The sequence below is a fragment of the Podarcis liolepis genome (genome assembly GCF_965112155.1).
Source record: "Podarcis liolepis genome assembly, chromosome: 13".
NCBI classification, from domain to species: Eukaryota; Metazoa; Chordata; class Lepidosauria; order Squamata; family Lacertidae; genus Podarcis; species Podarcis liolepis.
This window is the reverse complement of record NC_139573.1, coordinates 55,775,060-55,793,561: the sequence shown is the minus strand read 5'-3', so window position 1 is coordinate 55,793,561 and position 18,502 is coordinate 55,775,060. Positions and strand designations below refer to the sequence as shown.

At 42.3% G+C, this 18,502-nt stretch overlaps 2 protein-coding genes across 24 annotated transcripts in view; one reads left to right on the top strand and one right to left on the bottom strand.

Annotated features, from left to right (window-relative positions):
- LOC310692376 (poly(rC)-binding protein 3-like) overlaps positions 1 to 8,550 on the top strand; it is a 256,230-nt gene extending 247,680 nt beyond the window's left edge. For 21 of the 23 annotated variants that reach the window (XM_083473283.1, XM_083473292.1, XM_083473279.1 and 18 more), the window contains one exon: positions 1 to 369. This exon is cut by the window's left edge. Coding sequence is in view for 2 of the 23 variants with exons in the window: in XM_083473289.1 (XP_083329415.1) it covers positions 5,193 to 5,253 (61 nt within the window). In the remaining 21 variants the exon portion in view is untranslated. Of the gene's footprint in view, positions 370 to 5,192 lie in introns of those variants that run through there. The other 2 variants (XM_083473289.1, XM_083473288.1) reach the window with 1 other exon arrangement.
- Positions 1,612 to 18,074, bottom strand: ZNF830 (zinc finger protein 830). Its single transcript, XM_083473310.1, has 10 exons — positions 17,891 to 18,074; positions 16,487 to 16,586; positions 15,892 to 16,009; positions 12,530 to 12,563; positions 11,795 to 12,030; positions 10,482 to 10,572; positions 9,939 to 10,002; positions 5,981 to 6,061; positions 4,666 to 4,742; positions 1,612 to 2,784 (listed from the first exon to the last, which is right to left on the bottom strand). The coding sequence occupies exons 1-10, from the start codon at positions 18,040 to 18,042 to the stop codon at positions 2,604 to 2,606; spliced, it is 1,134 nt and encodes a 377-aa protein (XP_083329436.1). The 5' UTR covers positions 18,043 to 18,074; the 3' UTR covers positions 1,612 to 2,603.
- Between the last annotated feature and the right edge of the window lie 428 nt (positions 18,075 to 18,502).

The window sequence follows — 18,502 nt, the reverse complement described above, 5'->3', positions numbered from 1 at the left end:
TTGCTTTCATTGCTATTCTGGTTTAATAATCTTGAGGCTCAGCAAGGAACAGTAACAGATGATTATTATTTTTAAAAATTTCTGTAGATGTTCATGCTCTGGCCAGTCTGTACAAAGCATGGGCTGTTGATGTTTTAAACCACTATATATTAAGTATAGACTTGATAAACTAAATAAGCTGTTTTTTATAAATAAAGGTTTTCCTGACTTTAAAAACCACATCTTAGCTTTGTGCATACAAATAGCTGTTGTGATTTTTAACTTTGTAACGAAGATGTTGATCAAATACTATTTTTGTGACTTGTCACCAATGAGTTCAGACCTATGGCTTGTTTTGCATTAACAATTAAAAGTTTGACATAATTGCAATTAGGCCTGGTGCTTATTGGGGGAAAGCATTGCAACCTAATATGGCATCTTAAAGAGTATTGCACAATAATCTGCTTAAGGGGAACTTTCAGCCAACATGTTGAGTGAGTGGCTTAATGAAAAAACCACAGGTATCATCCATGTGGAAATGGTTTTCTACATACCAATAGTATTTTGAATAGGATATTATTATGTTTGCAAAAGCTTGCCGGGTCTGTGGGAGGTTCTGGAGAGAATCCATGTCCAGCATGGCATGTCCATGAGCACAATAGGAGCACAATACTCAATAGGAGTATAGCATCTAGATCAAGGGAAGTAATAGTGCCACTGTATTCTGCTCTGGTCAGACCTCACCTGGAGTACTGTGTCCAGTTCTGGGCACCACAATTCAAGAAGGACACTGACAATCTGGAACGTGTCCAGAGGAGGGCAACCAAAATGGTCAAAGGCCTGGAAACGATGCCTTATGAGGAACGGCTAAGGGAGCTGGGCATGTTTAGCCTGGAGAAGAGGAGGTTAAGGGGTGATATGATAGCCATGTTCAAATATAGAAAAGGATGTCCCATAGAGGAGGGAGAAAAGTTGTTTTCTGCTGCTCCAGAGAAGCGGACACGGAGCAATGGATCCAAACTACAAGAAAGAAGATTCCACCTAAACATTAGGAAGAACTTCCTGACAGTAAGAGCTGTTTGACAGTGGAATTTGCTGCCCAGGAGTGTGGTGGAGTCTCCTGCTTTGGAGGTCTTTAAGCAGAGGCTTGACAACCATATGTCAGGAGTGCTCTGATGGTGTTTCCTGCTTGGCAGGGGGTTGGACTCGATGGCCCTTGTGGTCTCTTCCAACTCTATGATTCTATGATTCAGGTACATTTCACAAAAATCAGGCTGCTGTGCCACATTAAAACTACTTGTGGAGCTGAGGGGTGTCAAGAAACAATTTAATATGACAGTGGTAGCAGAAGTGTTATTGAAAGAAAAGACACAAAGAATGCCACTGGGCTGAAACAAATCCCTTAGATAAACCCAGGTAGCTCTTTGGATGATGAACAATCCCTTTAAAAATACAGGTGTCCAGGACATAACTGATGGATTAATAGGCCTTTCCTTACTGTTGACATCCATACTACTAATGTTTGACTTCAGGAAATATTACTAGGCAATATCCAAACACAATTCTTATAGGTTAGGGCCAACTGCTGAAACTGACAGCAGCGCTTATACCACAGTAAAAAAACACAACTCCTTCAGATAAAGTATTTTATTGGAATATCTATTCCAAACAACATTTTACTTGATTTATGGCAGCATCATTAATTAGAAAAAAATCATGTATTTGCTATTTCAGATCGGGTTGCATTACATTGCTCCTGAGAAAAGGTTTCAGTGGCATAGAGCCCAAACAGCCTAAAAATGCCAGTTACCGGTGTGTGAACTGAGGGGGGGGGGGTTGGATAATTAAAGTGAAATGTCTACTCATGGTTGTACGTACTCGAACACATATTGTGCAAAGCACACAGGGCAAAATTTATCTTGTTCTGTTTAACCCAGTAGCCATCATTCAGGGCTGTCTAAGTATTTTCTAAACTATACTAGAAAAAGACAGTAAGTCCAAGGCAGCAAGGAAGTTTTTCTAGGATCATACAGGTTAACTAGCATCTACAAGTAACTAAATAGTTAGGAATCTTACAATAAAAGATGTACTGTGTACAGGCTTTAGACTTATTTTCTCAAACAGGAGCTCCCGCCCCCTGCCAAATGGAAAACCACCTTTGAATCCAAGGCGTATTTCAAAGACATATTGGGAGAAGGCATGGAGGTGAGAGTCCCTGGATCCGGCACCAAGCCCTGTGTAGCCCTGGCTGTGGTTCCCCAAGACAAAGCCCTGCTTTGCCCTGCAGCATGCTCCAACTGCTTGGGCTCACACTCCCCTATGTGTTCCCTAGACCCTAACACTTTTAATTGGTATTAAAACAGCACAGGTGACACAACAGAAGCTACACTGGATTCATAGAGCAAATAAAACATTTTCTGTAGATCTTAATAGGAAAGCTACAATTACATTTAAAAAAAAAAGTTTTTACAATATACAACTCTTTACAATGGCTTTTTCTATTCTTAACCCTATAAACATATTTTTACACATTTCAATACCTGCAGGATTCTTTAAATAAATATTTTATCCTAAGTGTGTTAGAAGACCAAAATCCCACCCATCAGGAGATTGGCTCCTAGCAGCTACAACGATGTTCCTTTTGCCCTCCAGTCCTGAGAGAGGAGGTCATGCAGTTCTCCTTCGTCATCACTGCCAGTCTCGCCGTCCTCAACCTGTGCAGCTCTTAGTCTCATGGCTTCCTTCAGTTTATCCTTCAGTACTTCCTGGCGGTCACGCAGTTGTTCAACACGGCGGAAACATTCACTAGGGTACAATTAAAAATAATAATTTGCCCTCTTCTGCTGCTTAAGTTCACAGTCTTCATATCTTTGGAAAGAACATAGCAGTTTCTCAGACACAACATGAACATTAACTCAGTCAATTCAAGCCTATGGTACTTTGTCCAAAACCTAAGCTGCTATCACTGAATGAGTTCAGACTTTTCCAACTTATTTTTACTTGTCCTTTTGGGGCGCAAAGGGTAAGCCTAGCAAGTTCTACTTGCACTGGGGCCACTGTCTGCTATTTAGGAGGTGGTTTTCAGATGGCTTTCCTTCAGGGAACACTTGCCACATTGACCTTTCTTCCAGTGAACTCCTGGGTATCTTGCACCAAAGCCCTGAGCACTGTGCAAGCCGCTCATGTCATGCAGAATACTGGGCTGGCCTGTGGAACACCTCTGTCACCAAGCAGACTGCATAAATGCTTAGAATGCAACCAGACAATCTTCCTTTCTTGGACAGCAAATGGAAGGAAAAGCGCCTGATTGGTTCACTAAAGAATTTTATATAGACTTCCAAGGTTTTCTGGAACAATTTGAAAACTATTGATTTTTGGAAAATACTTTTATTCCACTATATTTTGCATCTCTGTTTTTAATCTTTTATTTTTTTTAACCTACAAATGAACAATAGTTCTGCACTTCTGAGTCAAGAACAGAAAGCAATTTAATACATTTTCTACATTGGCAAAAGGCTAGACACAGATTAATGAAGCACTGAAGGAACAGGAACCAGCAACTTTCACTAAATTTATTTTGAAAACTTTTATGGTACAAAAGTGTCAGCTTGACAGCCAAAGCCAGTTACATTTCCAGAGCTGACAATAAAAAAGTTAAGGATACTCTAAACTTAAAACACACATGTAAAGTTATTTGGCTACAAAAGAAAAAAGGAAGTGATTCATTAATCAACAAGTCTCAAGAGACCTCAAACAGTCCCCTCCACCAGTTTCCATGTTCCTGCTTCCACTTGGGAGTCACCAGCTAAGGAAGGAGCGGAGTCTTACATTGTGCAGCAAAGCCTACACCCAAAGTGAAGCCACGCCAATACAAAAAAGTTCCTTGGTCCCTCCAGATATTTTATAATATTAGGGTGAGCTTACTGTATCATTGTGCTTAAGGACGTGTTTTAGCTGTGGACAACAGGATACAAGGGGCAAGGCATGGAAAGGAGACAACAGGAGTCTGGGTGGTGGTCAACCTGTGATCCTTGAGCTGTTGCAGAACTCCTATCTTCTCTGAACATTGACCATGGTGGCTGGGGCTGCTGGGAGTTAGGGACGAATAAAATGTAGAGGGCCACAGGTTAGCCACTCTGGCTCTAGAACCTCATCTACTTTCGGTTAGAGTCAGATATGAGAAGAGCTGGACCCAAAAGTAAGTATGGAAGTTGGCTTTAAGAATCCTGTATGGAAGTTGGCTGTTAAGAATCCTGCACGGGGCTAACCATTCCAAAGCTGTGGAACTGGCAAATGTCCTAAGCCATGCAATTCTTAATTGTGGATCTAACGTGCTCTTGTACAGAAATGGAACAGTTTAAAAAGTCTAGGAGAACTTTTGACACTTTGCATGTCTATGAACTTTAGGGCCTTCCTCCAAATTTCATCACTTGATTCTATCTAGCCATGTGAGTGAGAGGATGGGGAGATGTAGCAGGTACAAGGAAGCCCACAGCTGTGGAATGTGATAGTAGCTGCAGAATTCAGTTCCCAGAGAATCTCTTCTCCTTACCCCTTGACTAGCAAAAACACAACAGTAAGCACAGAGTTGTGTGTGTTATATAAAAGTTGCAGAATTTTGTTGTATTTAATTTCAAGCAGTGCGTTTACATTAAGCTTTTTGAAATCAGGTTTTAATTTACTTACATCTGCTCATCTATTTCTCCAATCTGACGGTCGAGTCGCCCTTCCTCATCTTCTTCAGCTACTATAGCTTCTGAAATCTAACTCAGAAAAGGTGGGTATTATTTTCCGTAACAAAACTGTATTGATGTAAAAGTAAGCTTTGCCTTCTCTTTACTGCAGTGAGAAAACTAGGAGCAAGCTACAGGATTATGCTTCCTCCTGGCAACAGATTCTCCAAAACTGGCTATGCTCTCCACTTAACCTGAATTTAAGCAAATTAAAACCCTGGATTAAGAAGGAATGTGGTCTTAACCTGCTTATGGCAGCAGGTAAAAGGGAGAATATGGCTTGCTCCTATTATCTTAACTACAAGTTAAGAGAAAGCCAGCTTGCTCTGACCCACCACAATACGTTTTGAAAGTGACAAACCCAAGCAAAGAAGATCTTGGTGCTTTAGTAGATGAGCACTGATGATGAAACTCGTGTTTAAGAATTCTGTTAACAATCTCTGATTTCCAAAATATATTTTAACCTGTTATTTCTTTCAGCATATACTTTCTCAAAGTTGAGTGTCTTGGAGATGCTGTGCAGCCAGTGGCCAACATGTAACCAAGAAGAGCCCTTGTGCACCACTCATGTTCACAAAATGTGTCCACTGCTGATCTTGTATGAACATCTACTGTGTTTATAGCACCGAGTGCATTTCAGAATAGGATGGCTGCTCTACAACAGTCTTCTCCCAACAATTCATTCATGGAAAACTTTCTGCAACACCAGAGTTTGAAAGCAAAGTTCACAGGCACAAGTGAAGTTGCTGAGTGATCACCTTCAAAGGGATTGGTTTTTAAAAGCAGAATGTGAGAACCACAGATCTAGTCAACAGCGGATGTGGTGAGGCAAATCTTGCAGTAAAAATGAAGCCACATGGGAGGAATGTTCAATCCAATCCAGAGCCAGATAATTATTGCATATATAGAGTATATGTATAAAGTATACAGACTTAAAACATCAAGTGCACCAGACCTGAAAAAATGAAAGTGAATGGTGACAGTATCAGGCCATCTGGCCTGACAAAATATACATCCTGCATTCCTGCTAGATAGGATATGCTGATCAAATTTTTAAAAAGCAAACTTCATCACAATTTTTGGTGCAGTGTTATCTGTTACTAAAGTTTCTTCACTTCACTGTTTGAAGCGGGGATACTCGGACCACAGCTAGCTTATAAAATGATTTTAACCGATATTAAAACAGTCAGCAAATGCAGTGGAATGTCACTCTGCCAAGTTCTAGTTCTGCATGTGCAAGCAATTCAAAACAGGAGGCATCAACTTACAGTGTTGACTTGTCGCATAGCCTTCTGGAATTCATCCCATTCTTTGTCCATCTGATCCTTTGGAGCATCAACCTTCCTCACCTATGAAATGAGAAAGATGAGCAATTTGTGGAAGGCTGTATTCCTATTTCTCATTATTGGTTCTACTTCTACTTCATGCTGCAAACAAGGAGAACTTGGTTGCTAAGTTGCTGGTTTTTCCGAAGCAAACAATTTATCCAGACAACTTGAAGCTATATTCAGAGAGAGAGAGAGAGAGACACACAGAGAGAGAATCCTCATTTCAGATCGTGTGCTACCAGTTTGCACTGCAATGCATTGTCAACTTAAACACACTAAGAGACATCAAAGAGAGCAGATGAAAGCAATATGTGAGCTACTAAGAATGAACACACATTTGTTATCTACTATATGCTATCTACTTAGCCCCCTAACTCCTTGATATTTAGAATAAGAGTCATTAGCATTCTGGCACCACAGAATATTCTAGCATCAATGGATTCAGCAATACTTCCCTACCTGCTTGGCTCCTAGCTTGGGTACCATAAAATGTCTGTCCTTGTTACACATGTTTTGGATCTTACCAAAAAAAGTTAACAAAAGACAAAAAAATTACACTGCTATGGGACATATGGTCCTTCAAAATTCAGCAGCAGTACATTATGAGTTATCATATCACTACTACACTATATTGTGTCCCAAAGCATCTCATGCACATCTTCCTGAAAGCAAGGTTAATATTACCCAGGTAATATTAGGGGGCTGAGAGAGAGAGAGAGAGAGAGAGAGAGAGGAAGAGAGGGAGCAGCTTATCTAAGACTAAGACTAAGCAATATATTGATATACTGTCCAAAACTGGTTTGAAGTCCATACCATGATACTGGTTTCATAATTTCTGACCTGGCAATATATTGCAAATCATGAAGTGCGTGCGCTATGCAAAAATCACAATGTGGGGGGAAACCATGCAGCCAGCCAATGCCTCCACATAGCTCCATCCTTATTTCAGACATTGTGATATATCAGCATATTGCAATGTTTAGCTAATGATATATCATGAAGTTGAAAACCAGGTATCGCCCAGCCCTATCTAAGACCACCCACCAAGATCATGGCTGTAGGCTTCTCGATTCACATTTAGCCACTACTACAACTAACAGGTGTTGGTCTATACATGATCACATGCATAACTCAGGAGCAAGGACACAGCAACTGGCCAGACAGCCTCTTTACCCTTATTGGGCATGCCAGAGACCCAAATCTCAGGCCCAGCTTCTTCTGTTCATTTCCCCCTCGTACCTTATATCTGCCCCCCTCCTTCAACACAAGGATGGTTAAGAGAGAGTTGCTGCACAGTATGAGGAGGAAGGCAAAGGGGCAGACAAAAATATGGTGGGGGGGAGTGTGAGAAGCTATAGCTGCCTCCTGTTTCCTATTGGTTTAACAGGTAAAGAGTGGATCTCTGGGTTGGCACTTATAGCAAGACTCATCCTTCTGAAAGCTGCAACAAGCCAGATAGCTTGCCATACCAATGTCAGCTAAATATACTTCAGGCTAAATAAAGTAATTGGGGGAAATCAACTTTCATTGGAATTATTTGTAAGACCATGCTTATAGCTCTGTTTTGTGCATTTGTTTCCCCCTCCAGAAGTGAGACACATTTCATCCATGTAAAAGCAAGTTGTGTGCTGTGATTCTGAATGATTAATTATGCTACAATATAACAATACGTAAATCATTTCAAAGTAACTTACCATAAGAATATACACTTCATTAACTTTTGCTCTTCATTGCTTTTGCTCTTTGTGAATGTTTTAGATGTAGTAACACCCCCCCTTATGTACTATGGTCTGCCTTTTTTAATTTGTTACATATTGGACAATAAAAGTTTAAAAGAATTCAGTTAATGCTTGATCAGTAAGAAATTATATCAAGGTCTATTTCAAAAGCATGTGCTTCTTCAACCTCAGAGGCAAATTCAAAGACAGGCAGCAACAATTAGCATATGCAAACCACAACAATATTGGTAACCAGGCACCAGAACTCTTTCTAAGCTAAACTTCTAACGTCTTCCAGAGGTTAAATATCAGGAACATTCAGACAGGCACAGGAAACAAACAAACAAACAAAAGGAAAAAAGAATCAGAAGCCCCTTCTCTGATTTGGGCAGCTTCCATTCAGTCCAACAGGGACCAGCAGAACTCCCCCCCCCCCCCAATTTAAATTATTAAGACAGAAAGGGATAGAAACTTGCTTTTCCTTTCTTGTTTTAAGGTGTCTTCTGGATATAAAAATACTAAACACACATGGACCTACTTGAAACAGGTAGGTAGTCGGAGCGTTTACACATGTCAAGGAAATAAACAACTATCTGACTTTTAGAAGACATCTGAAGGCAGCCCTGTTTAGGGATGTTTTTAATGTTTGATGGTTTATTGTGCTTTTAATTCTGTTGAGAGCCGTCCAGAGTGGCTAGGGAAACCCAGCCAGATGGGCAGGGTATAAATATTAAGTTGTTGTTGTTACAGGTATCCTGGTTTTCAGTCCCTATGACTCTGGAGATAATTTTTTTACAGGTCACTTCAATGTACAATCTAGAGGAGGTTTCTGAAATGCAGCTACTATGGCTGAATGTGATTACTAAGGAACATAAAGTATTACTCAAGGACACTCTTCCCCATCTCCTAACCTGTAAAGATAAGGAAGGTTCCTGGAGAAAAGGCCACCAACACTCACCAAACTTAATAATGATAATAATTTTATTACTTATACATCTGGCTGGGTTTCTCCAGCCACTCTAGGAGGCTTCCAGCAAAATATAAAAACATAATAAAACGTCAAACATTAAAAACTTCCCTAAACAGGGCTGCCTTCAGATGTCCTCTAAAAGTTGTGTAGTTGTTTATCTCCTTGACATCTGATGGGAGGGCATCCCAGAGGGAGGGTGCCACTACCAAGAAGGCCCCCTGTAACTTCACTTCTCGCAGTGAGGGAACCACCAGAAGATCCTTGGAGGACTTCACAGTGTCCAGGCTGAATGAAGGTGGTGGAGGCGCTCCTTCAGCTATACTAAAGGAACGTCTCCCAAGGAAAAGTTTCTGGAGAGAAATGATCTCTGCTTTGGCTACTCCCAAACCAAAAAAATTCTAGCTGTTTCTGGTGAAGATGAGGAAGTGTGGCTGGGACTCTTAGCAACTAAGCAAAGTGGGTGCTTAGAAAGCTCTCCAGCTGTATCTGCACATCTGTGTGGACTACTGGAAAGAGAGGGGGGCAGGAGGAGGCAAGATGGTAATTAAAGGAAGAAAGGCAGGATTATAGATGTGCATTTTGAATTTTTTTATGCATTTATTCTAAGAGTTTAGAAGCAAAGGCTGATCTGTACATTGCCCCAATACACTGTCTATCTTCATTTTACATGGACATTTATTCCCAACTTTGCTACATCTTTTGTCAACCCCACATCCATTAATTCTGCAAAATCTAGGGCATCACAGAATAAACATCACATTTCAGCTAGCTATGTACAGGTGTGCTAATTAACAGTCTCACTGCACTATTTGTCAACCACCTACAAGAACAGCAGAGATAAATCTGACTGCATATGTGGAATACAGCATCCTGGCTAGTAATTACTCTTGATTAGAGATGGGAAGGCCTGGAAAAACCCCCAGAAAAATTGGAAATAAAACCAGGGTTTTCCCCCCAATTTTCCCCCAGCCCATTCCATCTCTACTTTTGATTCATGTCAGACAATATTCAACACAAACGTAGAGAAAGCCAATGCTAATTGCAACACCAAAACTGCTGCAAGTTAATCAAATCGTCTACAGAAGGATACCACAAAGCATTTCAATCATTATGTAAATCTTTTATTCAGCTTCTGTAATTGATAGCTGACTAGCTGAATTAATTCCTCAAAGAATTGACATGTGCTGAAATCGGAACAAATCACACTTGCCTTTGCATCCACTTCAGGATCATCAAAAAATCCCTCTGGCAAGGCCTCCGCAGTGTTTTCTTTCCTGAAATGTTAAGGTGATGGCTTGTCTTGAGCCAATTCTGCACTAGTTTGTAACTCCTTCAAAACAGCAGATCAGATATCTGCACCGAGAACAGAGCGACCAACACAATGCCAACTAGCGCTCCCACCCCCTGGCCTGAGGTTGAGGAGAAATGAAGGAACCCCTTTTGAGCTAACCATATCAACTGGCACTGTAAGTTTAATTTTTCCAAACCTCCAAGATCCAATAAAGATAAAGGAAACAAATACATGAAGCCATTCTCCTAATACGCTGCTTTCTCAAAGCTCCATTATGTATGGGGTCTTAATTGTTTAAGTTACGAACACTGTTAAAATACTGGTTTATCTCATCAGACTGTGACTTCTTTTTTAAAAAGTACCAGTATCCTAGGCATACTGAGGATTATTAATTATGAGAACCCAAACACATTTAATTACAAATTGAAATAGGAAGGAAAACCTTTACACTGGCTAGCTTACCTTTCCACAACTTTTTCTTGTATTTCTGCTTTCTGAATAGAGCCAGAATGGGAGACTAAAGGTGCAGCTAAAGTTTTATTGTCTGAATAGTCTGCAATAGAGAAAAGAATCACTGTGTAATATGCCAATTTGAAAGCCAAAGTCACTAAAAATGGGTGTATTAATTGCACAAACGATGAGCAGAGATGGAAAAACTGAGATCACTCAAACCTTGAGATGAACCGATAAAGTTGATATAAGTATAAACAAAAGGAAGTACTTCACAGAATGATTAACTTACAAGATTCACCCCTGCTTAGATTGAAATACTCTGCACACTTAACTTAGCAGTAGTCCCACTGGACTCAGTAAACATATCCGAGCACACTAGCATAGGACTGGGCTGCATGTTGGTGATGACCACTACTTTAAAATGACTAGACAAAATTTATTAGGATAGGTCTATCCTAATCCTGAATCCTGAATAGTGTAGCACTGAAGCTCAATTTGTCGCAACTGTGCACTTTTTTTAGAAAAGCACCAAATTTACACCTCTTGTAGACAAAAGCTATAACATACACTAAGTTCTAAAATAAACTGTTTGCTTGTTCATAATACCATTTGGGGACTCATGTATTTAAAAATCACCAGATATTAGTACAGGGATCAGCAACCTTTTTCAACTGTGGGCCGGTCCACTGTTCCTATGCCCCACAAATAACCCAGAGGTGCATTTTAAATAAAAGCACATATTCTACTCATGTAAAAGCATGCAGATTCTTGGACCGTCTGCCGGCCGGATTGAGAAGGCGATTGGGCCGCATCCGCCCCGGGTCTTAGGTTGCCTACCCCCGTACTAGTCCTTGAATTATATATATTTGGTGCTTTAATGAAAAAGATGAGAATTGGTTAGCTATGCCGTTGTACGATAAGAGACTCTCAGAGGCTCAGCGTACTAGATGCTAGTAATGAACAGCAGGGGAAAATACCTCCGTGCCATTTTGGAGTTCCTCAGAAGCATCTGGCTGGCCACACCTGGAAACAGAATTCTGGACATCTACAACCATCAATAGCAGATGATTGCTGGTTTTCGTTTGGCATGAGAAGCCATCTAATATGCATGTATGACACACGTGGAGCGCACTGCAGTATATACGGATAAGCCTACCTAATATGGCACAACAATACTTCAGAATCCATAAAAAAGAGGACATGACACAACTTCAGAGGTAAAGTTAAGCAAAACTTCTGATTTGTGCCATGTCAGCTAGAGTGGCCTTGGAACGCTCTATATTTTTTCACTGTAAAGTCAGCAGAGAAAGTCCCAGAGTTACCTGATGGTAAAGCAGTGGTGTCTACTTTTTGAGGGTGGGCTGGTGTTGCCGTATGCTGCACTGTGGACGACAAAGGAGGTTTGCTGCTGTTGTCCTGGGTTTCTTTGGCCATCTCTTCTGCCTCTTCCTCCTCCTCCTCTTCAGAGTCTCCAAGTAATAAGCCACCACTTGAAGCTTTGCAAGAGGTCTTTTCTGCTTCTGCTTGTTCATTTTTCCCAAAAAAATCTGCTGGCAGCCTTAAAAAATGAAATAATAACAATAACAATAATTTTATTATTTATGCCCCGCCCATCTGGCTGGCTTTCCACAACACTTAAAAACATTCCATCATAATACAAGCCAGAATCAAGACAATTATTTCAAGTACACCTAAGGTGATTTAAAAAACAAAAACAAAACTTTTCTCCCTTAAACAGACATTCCCCATGCTAACTCTGTTTCCCAAACAGCTTTCCACATGGTGGTCACCTCCATCTGGTGTCCCCATCTGGGACTCCCCATGAAATAAGATAATTTTCTCTGAAGTAACTGTAGTATAATGGAAATAATGTTGTCAGCCACTGCAATTGAACAATTGCCATATGGGAACATTCAAACCACCCTGTTTGAAAGCAAATTTCTCAGCACCAGTTAGGACTTCAGGTAATGAATAACAAATATAACATCCTGTTCATATCAATAACTATGAAAAAAGAAAATGTAAAAACAGAACTAATAACAACCATCACAACTTACCCAGAAGAGAGTGTTTGTGGATGGTCACTTGAATCTGCAAAACATTTGATCAGAGTTCTGTCACATTTAAAACAGAAAAAGAACACAAAGATGAACTGCACACCCAAGCTGCAGTGACCCAGGAAGAACTCTGGATCAGTCGTGTGACTAAGGTAAGCCAAGTTCAAATCCCCACTCAAGTCATGAAGTTCAATGGGGACAACCTGGGCAAGTCTCTCTCAACACACTCTCTACCTCTGAGTGGAGGAGCCGATAAAAACTTATGACGCCAATGATTGTGATGCAATGACTGTGATGTCACTGAATCCCCCTGAGGCTACTTTTTTGCTGACATAGCAACCCACATTATCCAGCCTTAAAATATGTCTTAAATGGATAGAGTGACACCTCCAAGTCAGGACTTTGAAACTATTGAAAAACAGCACCTTCTTCCATCCACATTGCACTGTCATCTCTTTTAGACCTGTGGATGAATGGTGGTATACAAATTTAATAAATAATAATAGATCAGTATAACAGGTTTTTTTCAGGTAATTGAGCTGAGGTTTGACCAGTGTTAAAGTGGTTACAGTCAGGTGACCGTGTGTTAAAAGAACAATTCATAGGACAGTTACTCCAAGAAACACAGGCACTGCAAGCAGCTGAAATTTCCTTATGTAAAGGTGTGTTTTTAAAATTAAACATAATTTTATTAATCTAGGTTTTCAAGATAGCCTACAAAAGAGAACCATAAAACAATTATAAAACCGATCAAAAACATCAGAAACAAAAGCAATTAATGTGGCAACAGGAAAAATACAAAAAACAGTAGATATAAAATCAGTTAAAAGAAATTTTGTGTAGCCTTCCCAATCACATAAAACTGTAGTTTACCTAAACATAGCTTTAATCTTCCACTCTAAGGCTAGGACCTTTAACCAAGATTAAATTCACCCCCTTTGGGTGCATTTATTCAAAACACCGCCCCCCCCCCCACATTTTAAACACTGCACCATAGCAGCAGCTACAGTGTGTAATATACAAGGGCACATCTAGTTGACTAGAAACCATGAATGGTTACCTCCAGCATTTTACCACAATCTGTTCTCTGTCCTAGCAAGTACCCATCAAAAACTAATTTATAATTATTAGCAAATCTGCCTGGCATTCATGTTATGGGTACTCAAATACTACTTGTATTATTAATTCATTTAGATTTAACGTATAGGCAAAGTAGGCTTCTAGGCAATTAGAAAAAAGTAGAGAAACATTAATACATAAATATCCATAATTAAAATATTCAATAAAACAATCCTATTACATCTCTTAAAATAGGAGACTTGGGTTGGGAAAATGCCTGTGTAATAGAATCATTTTCAAAAGCCAGCAAAATAGCATTGCAGATGGGAGTGCATTCCGTAACACTAATGCTCCCAGTGAAAAAGAACCCTTTTGCATCATCAAAGTGATAATCATAAAGTTATGGCAAGACTAACTGGGGTTCTTTTATTTAATGTCCTTAACCGGGCTTTCAGGTAAGCTGGTGTGGAATTGTTTCAGACTTTATATGTAAATAGCAACTCCTTAAAATTGGTTTGGTGACAGGTAGTTAGTGCAGACCCATTAGTATGGGCATGGCATGTGCTCAGTAAAGAGCACCACTCACCACCTGGCCCATGACATTCTGCACTAGCAGCAGCCTAGGAACCAGCTGAAAGGGAAGAAGAACCGTCACAAAGACTGCATTACAACATTCTAGAACACGGGTGTCAAACACAAGGCCTGTGGGCCGAATCCAGCCCGCCAGACCTCGTCATGTGGCCTGTGTAGCCGCCAGCCCGGCCTGCCCGCTTCCCCCTGCGAGGTGGCGCGCTCTGGGCGGGGATGGGGGGCTGGAAGGCGGGCGGTGGAGAAAGCGAAGGCACTCCCTTCCCGCGCCGTTACACGGCCGGCCTCAGAGAAAATTTCTGAGGCGGCGGTGGCCTTTGTCCAGGGGCGGGGGGCCATGGCGGGACTTTGCCCTCCTGGCGGCCTGGAGCATCTGGAGCTGGGGCGGCTGCAGGACCCACCGGGCAGTAGCGGCGGCGGCAGAGTCGTCGTCGGCGCTTCTTCTCCTTCTCCTCCTCCTCCGTCTTGCTCGCCGTCGCCACCGCTCTCGTCTTGCTCGAGGCAGGCCTGGAGCCGGGACAACCCAGGCTTCGAGCCCGAGGAGGAGGCGGGCGAAGCGGCCAGGGCGGCTGGCGGGAGCACGGCGGCGGAGCCCGTGCTGCAGATGGGCATGGTGGAGTGGGGCCGAGGAGGGGCGCCTTCGCCCTCGGAGCCCGAGGCCGGGAGGGCCAGCCGAGAGCGGGAGGCAGCGGAGGAGCAGGTGGTGCGGCGAAAAGGAGGAAGGCGGAGGGGAAGGCGAAGGCCAGTGGCCTTGCTCTGCCGGAGGCGCCCCAACGCTGACGCCGCGTTTCCCTCACGAGGAGACGGGCGAGGAGGTCGCCGAGCAGCCGCCGCCGCCTCGCCTGGGCCAAAGGGATGGCGCACCACCTGCGAGGTGAGTCGCCGCCTGGCCGGGCCCTTCCGTCGCCCTTCCCGGCTCGCATCTCTCCTTATTACTTTTATGTTACTTGCAAGTCTTCTGCTCTGAAGACAGATGCAAATAATCCGTTCAGCTCCTCTGCAATCTCATTTCCCACCTTTAGCACACCTTTGATTCCCTTGTTGGCCAAAGGCTCTATCACAGACATGTCCAAAGTCCGTTTCGGGGGCCTAATCCGTCCCCTTCAGCAGTTTATGGAGTAAAATCCTCAAAAAAACCCTCAACAACTTGAACCCTAAAAAAAAAAAGCTCAACAATTTCAATCCTAAAAAAAGCACAACAAGTTGGCCCTCATGGCCCTTCACTTCATCAAATCTGGCCCTCCTTGAAAAAAGCTTGGGCACCACTGTTCTAGAACATGAGGTTACCAAGGCATGTGTCACAGTGGCCAAATTGTACTAGCACTCTTCTCCATAGAGACCACATGTGCATCCATGGTCAAATGTGGTTCCAACACCACCTGTTAACTGTGTACCTGTCCCTTCAAAGAGAGGGCATCTAGAAGAGGCAAAACCACCAGTTTTCAGCTGCAGGAGCCACTTGTCTGCCTTGTCAGCCTCAGTTTATTAGTCCTCATGCAGACCACCAGTGTGTCCAGCTCCTGGTTCAGATCTCCTGACTCAAACTGTGCCCCAAATCTCCAACAGACTGCTCCTAACAGCTTCATATAATTTTATATAAAATTCACCATCCAAGGAAAATATTTAATCCACAAATGATTTCAAGACAGCTGGGGAACGGGGAAGAACTGTAGAAAAATGACCAGGTCAGTAAGCACAACCTAACATTTCCATACCTTTGGCTTTCTTCAGTTCTGGAGATTCTGTGTTGATTGTTTTCCTCTTTAGAGAAGATGAGGTGTCAGGAATAGGACCTGGTACTGATTGTTTAAGATTTCTCAACTGCTCAACTTTCTGCAGGGGTGGGGATTAAAATCAACAGATGAGCACCTGTACTTTATTCCCAAGGAATAAATTATTACAACATAGAAGAGTTTAAGTTCTTTTCACAAAGTAGCACATTTCCCACAAAATACTAGCAATATTAGCAAAAAAGATTCAAGAAAGCCTGCAACAAGGGGCAACAGACATTGTTACTTTTATGTAATTAGACTATTTAGCATATGAAGCAATTTTGCATTTTTGTTATAATCATCCTTTTAAAAGTCAATGTTTTAAATGGGGGAAAATGGGGGGCACTATTATGTCTAGTTTGTAAGATAATCAGATCTCATGTATTATTGTACTGCAGAATCACATTAACATTGCCAGTGCATTTCAATTTCTAGATTGGTAATTAAGAAAAGAACTATTAGTCTTAGCTTTGCAACATAACACATAAAACAATTATTGTAAGCACATTACTTTTTTTAAAAAAGAACTGTCTCTTACCTCTTTGTGTTGCTTCCCAAGCACATGTGTTTGCCACAACAGTTCACTCTTCACAGGCATGTTGCAGAGAGAGCAGCTTAAGTTTCCCAAACTGTTATATGTAGAATTTGGAATCAAGGAAATGAATATAAAAATAACCCACCTCTCAAAACTGCAGTTGTGGGCTTTGAACATGCAACATAAACTTGGCTAAAATACATATTATTAAGCCATATTATAGCTTTTAAAAGTGAGAAGTAAAATGTAAATTTGTATGTGTGAAGCTATTAAAGAGACTTGGCTTCATAACAATGATTCCTGTACACTTAGTTTTTTTAAAGCCACTTTTTGCTTTGCTACCACTGAGATATAAATTACACTGAGATACAGCAAGAGCTTATTTTCCAAAGGGGTAGCTGTGCTAGTCTGCTTCCGCAAAGAACAAGCGTTTCAGTGGCACATTAAAGAAATATGAATTTATTTTGGTCATTTATACCAAAAACGAAATCCAATGTGGTGTAGTGGTTAGAGTGTCAGACTAGGAACTAGGAGACTAAGGTTTGAATCTGCATTTGGCAATGAAGTTCACTGGGTGACCTTGGGCTGTCACTTGCTCTCAGCCTAGACTACCCCCCATAGGGTTGTTGTGGGGATTAAATGGGGGGGGGGGTCATGTAACTCCATGACAAAAAGGTGAGACAGAAATGAAATAAATAAACTACTATGCAGCCAGTCTTTCAGACAAGATTGGGAACTGCAGTGAGGATGGAGAAAATGGAGGGTAAGAAGTTGACAAGGGACAGGACCAAACCCATATTTCCCCTTCCCCGCCCCCGCCAGTCAATGTACTACTGTACAGTTGCAGGTCTTGAGCCCAACTTGTTTCCACGAGTTAGGGAGAGGGAAGGTGACACAGAAATGGTTATGGCAACCTGGGTAACATCATAATCACTGATGGAACAACAAATATGTCTTAGGCTGAAGCTCTCTGAAAGACTTCATAATGAACCTCTCCTGGTTCTGAGATTTTATTGGGGGGGGGGTCTTCTTGGGAACTGACTGCTGCTAAATGAAAGGGTTGGCCCATGCTGCTGCTTCTTGCTGTGATTATCTGCATGGTTTCAATAGGTATTTTGTATTCATACTTAGCTTAATTCTCTCAATGTTTAACTGTTTTTTAATTATTGTTGTCTCCCTCCTGTGTTTCTAGCTGATCTTAGTTTTATTTGCAAGGCGTGTTGGGTCCCACTCTGGGAACGAGGAGGGGAGCAAAGACAACACCAGCGGGTGGCGGCTGCAGAGCTCTTTCCGAACCCCTTCCTCCCCCGTCTCCCCTCGTCCCCCGTCTCCATCCAGCGCTGCTATGGGAGCCCAGAGCAGGAGACCCCCCCGCCCCGCCACCCCCCCCCCGCGCAGGAAGGGTATCTGGCGAAGGGCGAGTCGACCCTCTTCCTCTTCCCGGCCGCCGCCTCGCGCTGCTTCGCCCGCATCAGCCGCCGCAGCTCCTCCTGCCCCACCGAGGCCGCCGCCGCCGGCCGCCCCCGAGGCCTCCCGGCCGCCGGACCCGAAGCCGCCATGGCCGCCGCCGCGGAGGAAGCGGGCGCGCCGGAAAGCGCGTCACCCAGCTTCGCTCGTCGCGAAGACCTTGCGTCACAGAGAGCGTCTCTGTGACGTTCTCGCCTCTCTCTCCCCGCCCGCTTCTTAGCAACCGCCGTGGAGGCCGGAAGAGGCGGAGCAGCCGGTTGAGTGACTGGAGGCGGGACTTCCTTGTTCCTTCGGACGCCCCTTTTGAGACGTCTCGGGCGTGGGATAATATTCTCTTGTTAATGATACTGTTTTAAATGCACATTTTGTATTTGACTTCCTTTAGCGGTGTTTCTTTCTGCATCATTTTTTGGTTAACTTAGCTACGTTGAATGTCCATTCTGTAGTTGTCCTTTGTACAGTATTTTTTTTAAAAATAAAATATTTCATACTTTATGAAATATACTCAGAGTCGCAAAGTGATTTCATGCTCTTTATTCAGCTCATAGTGGT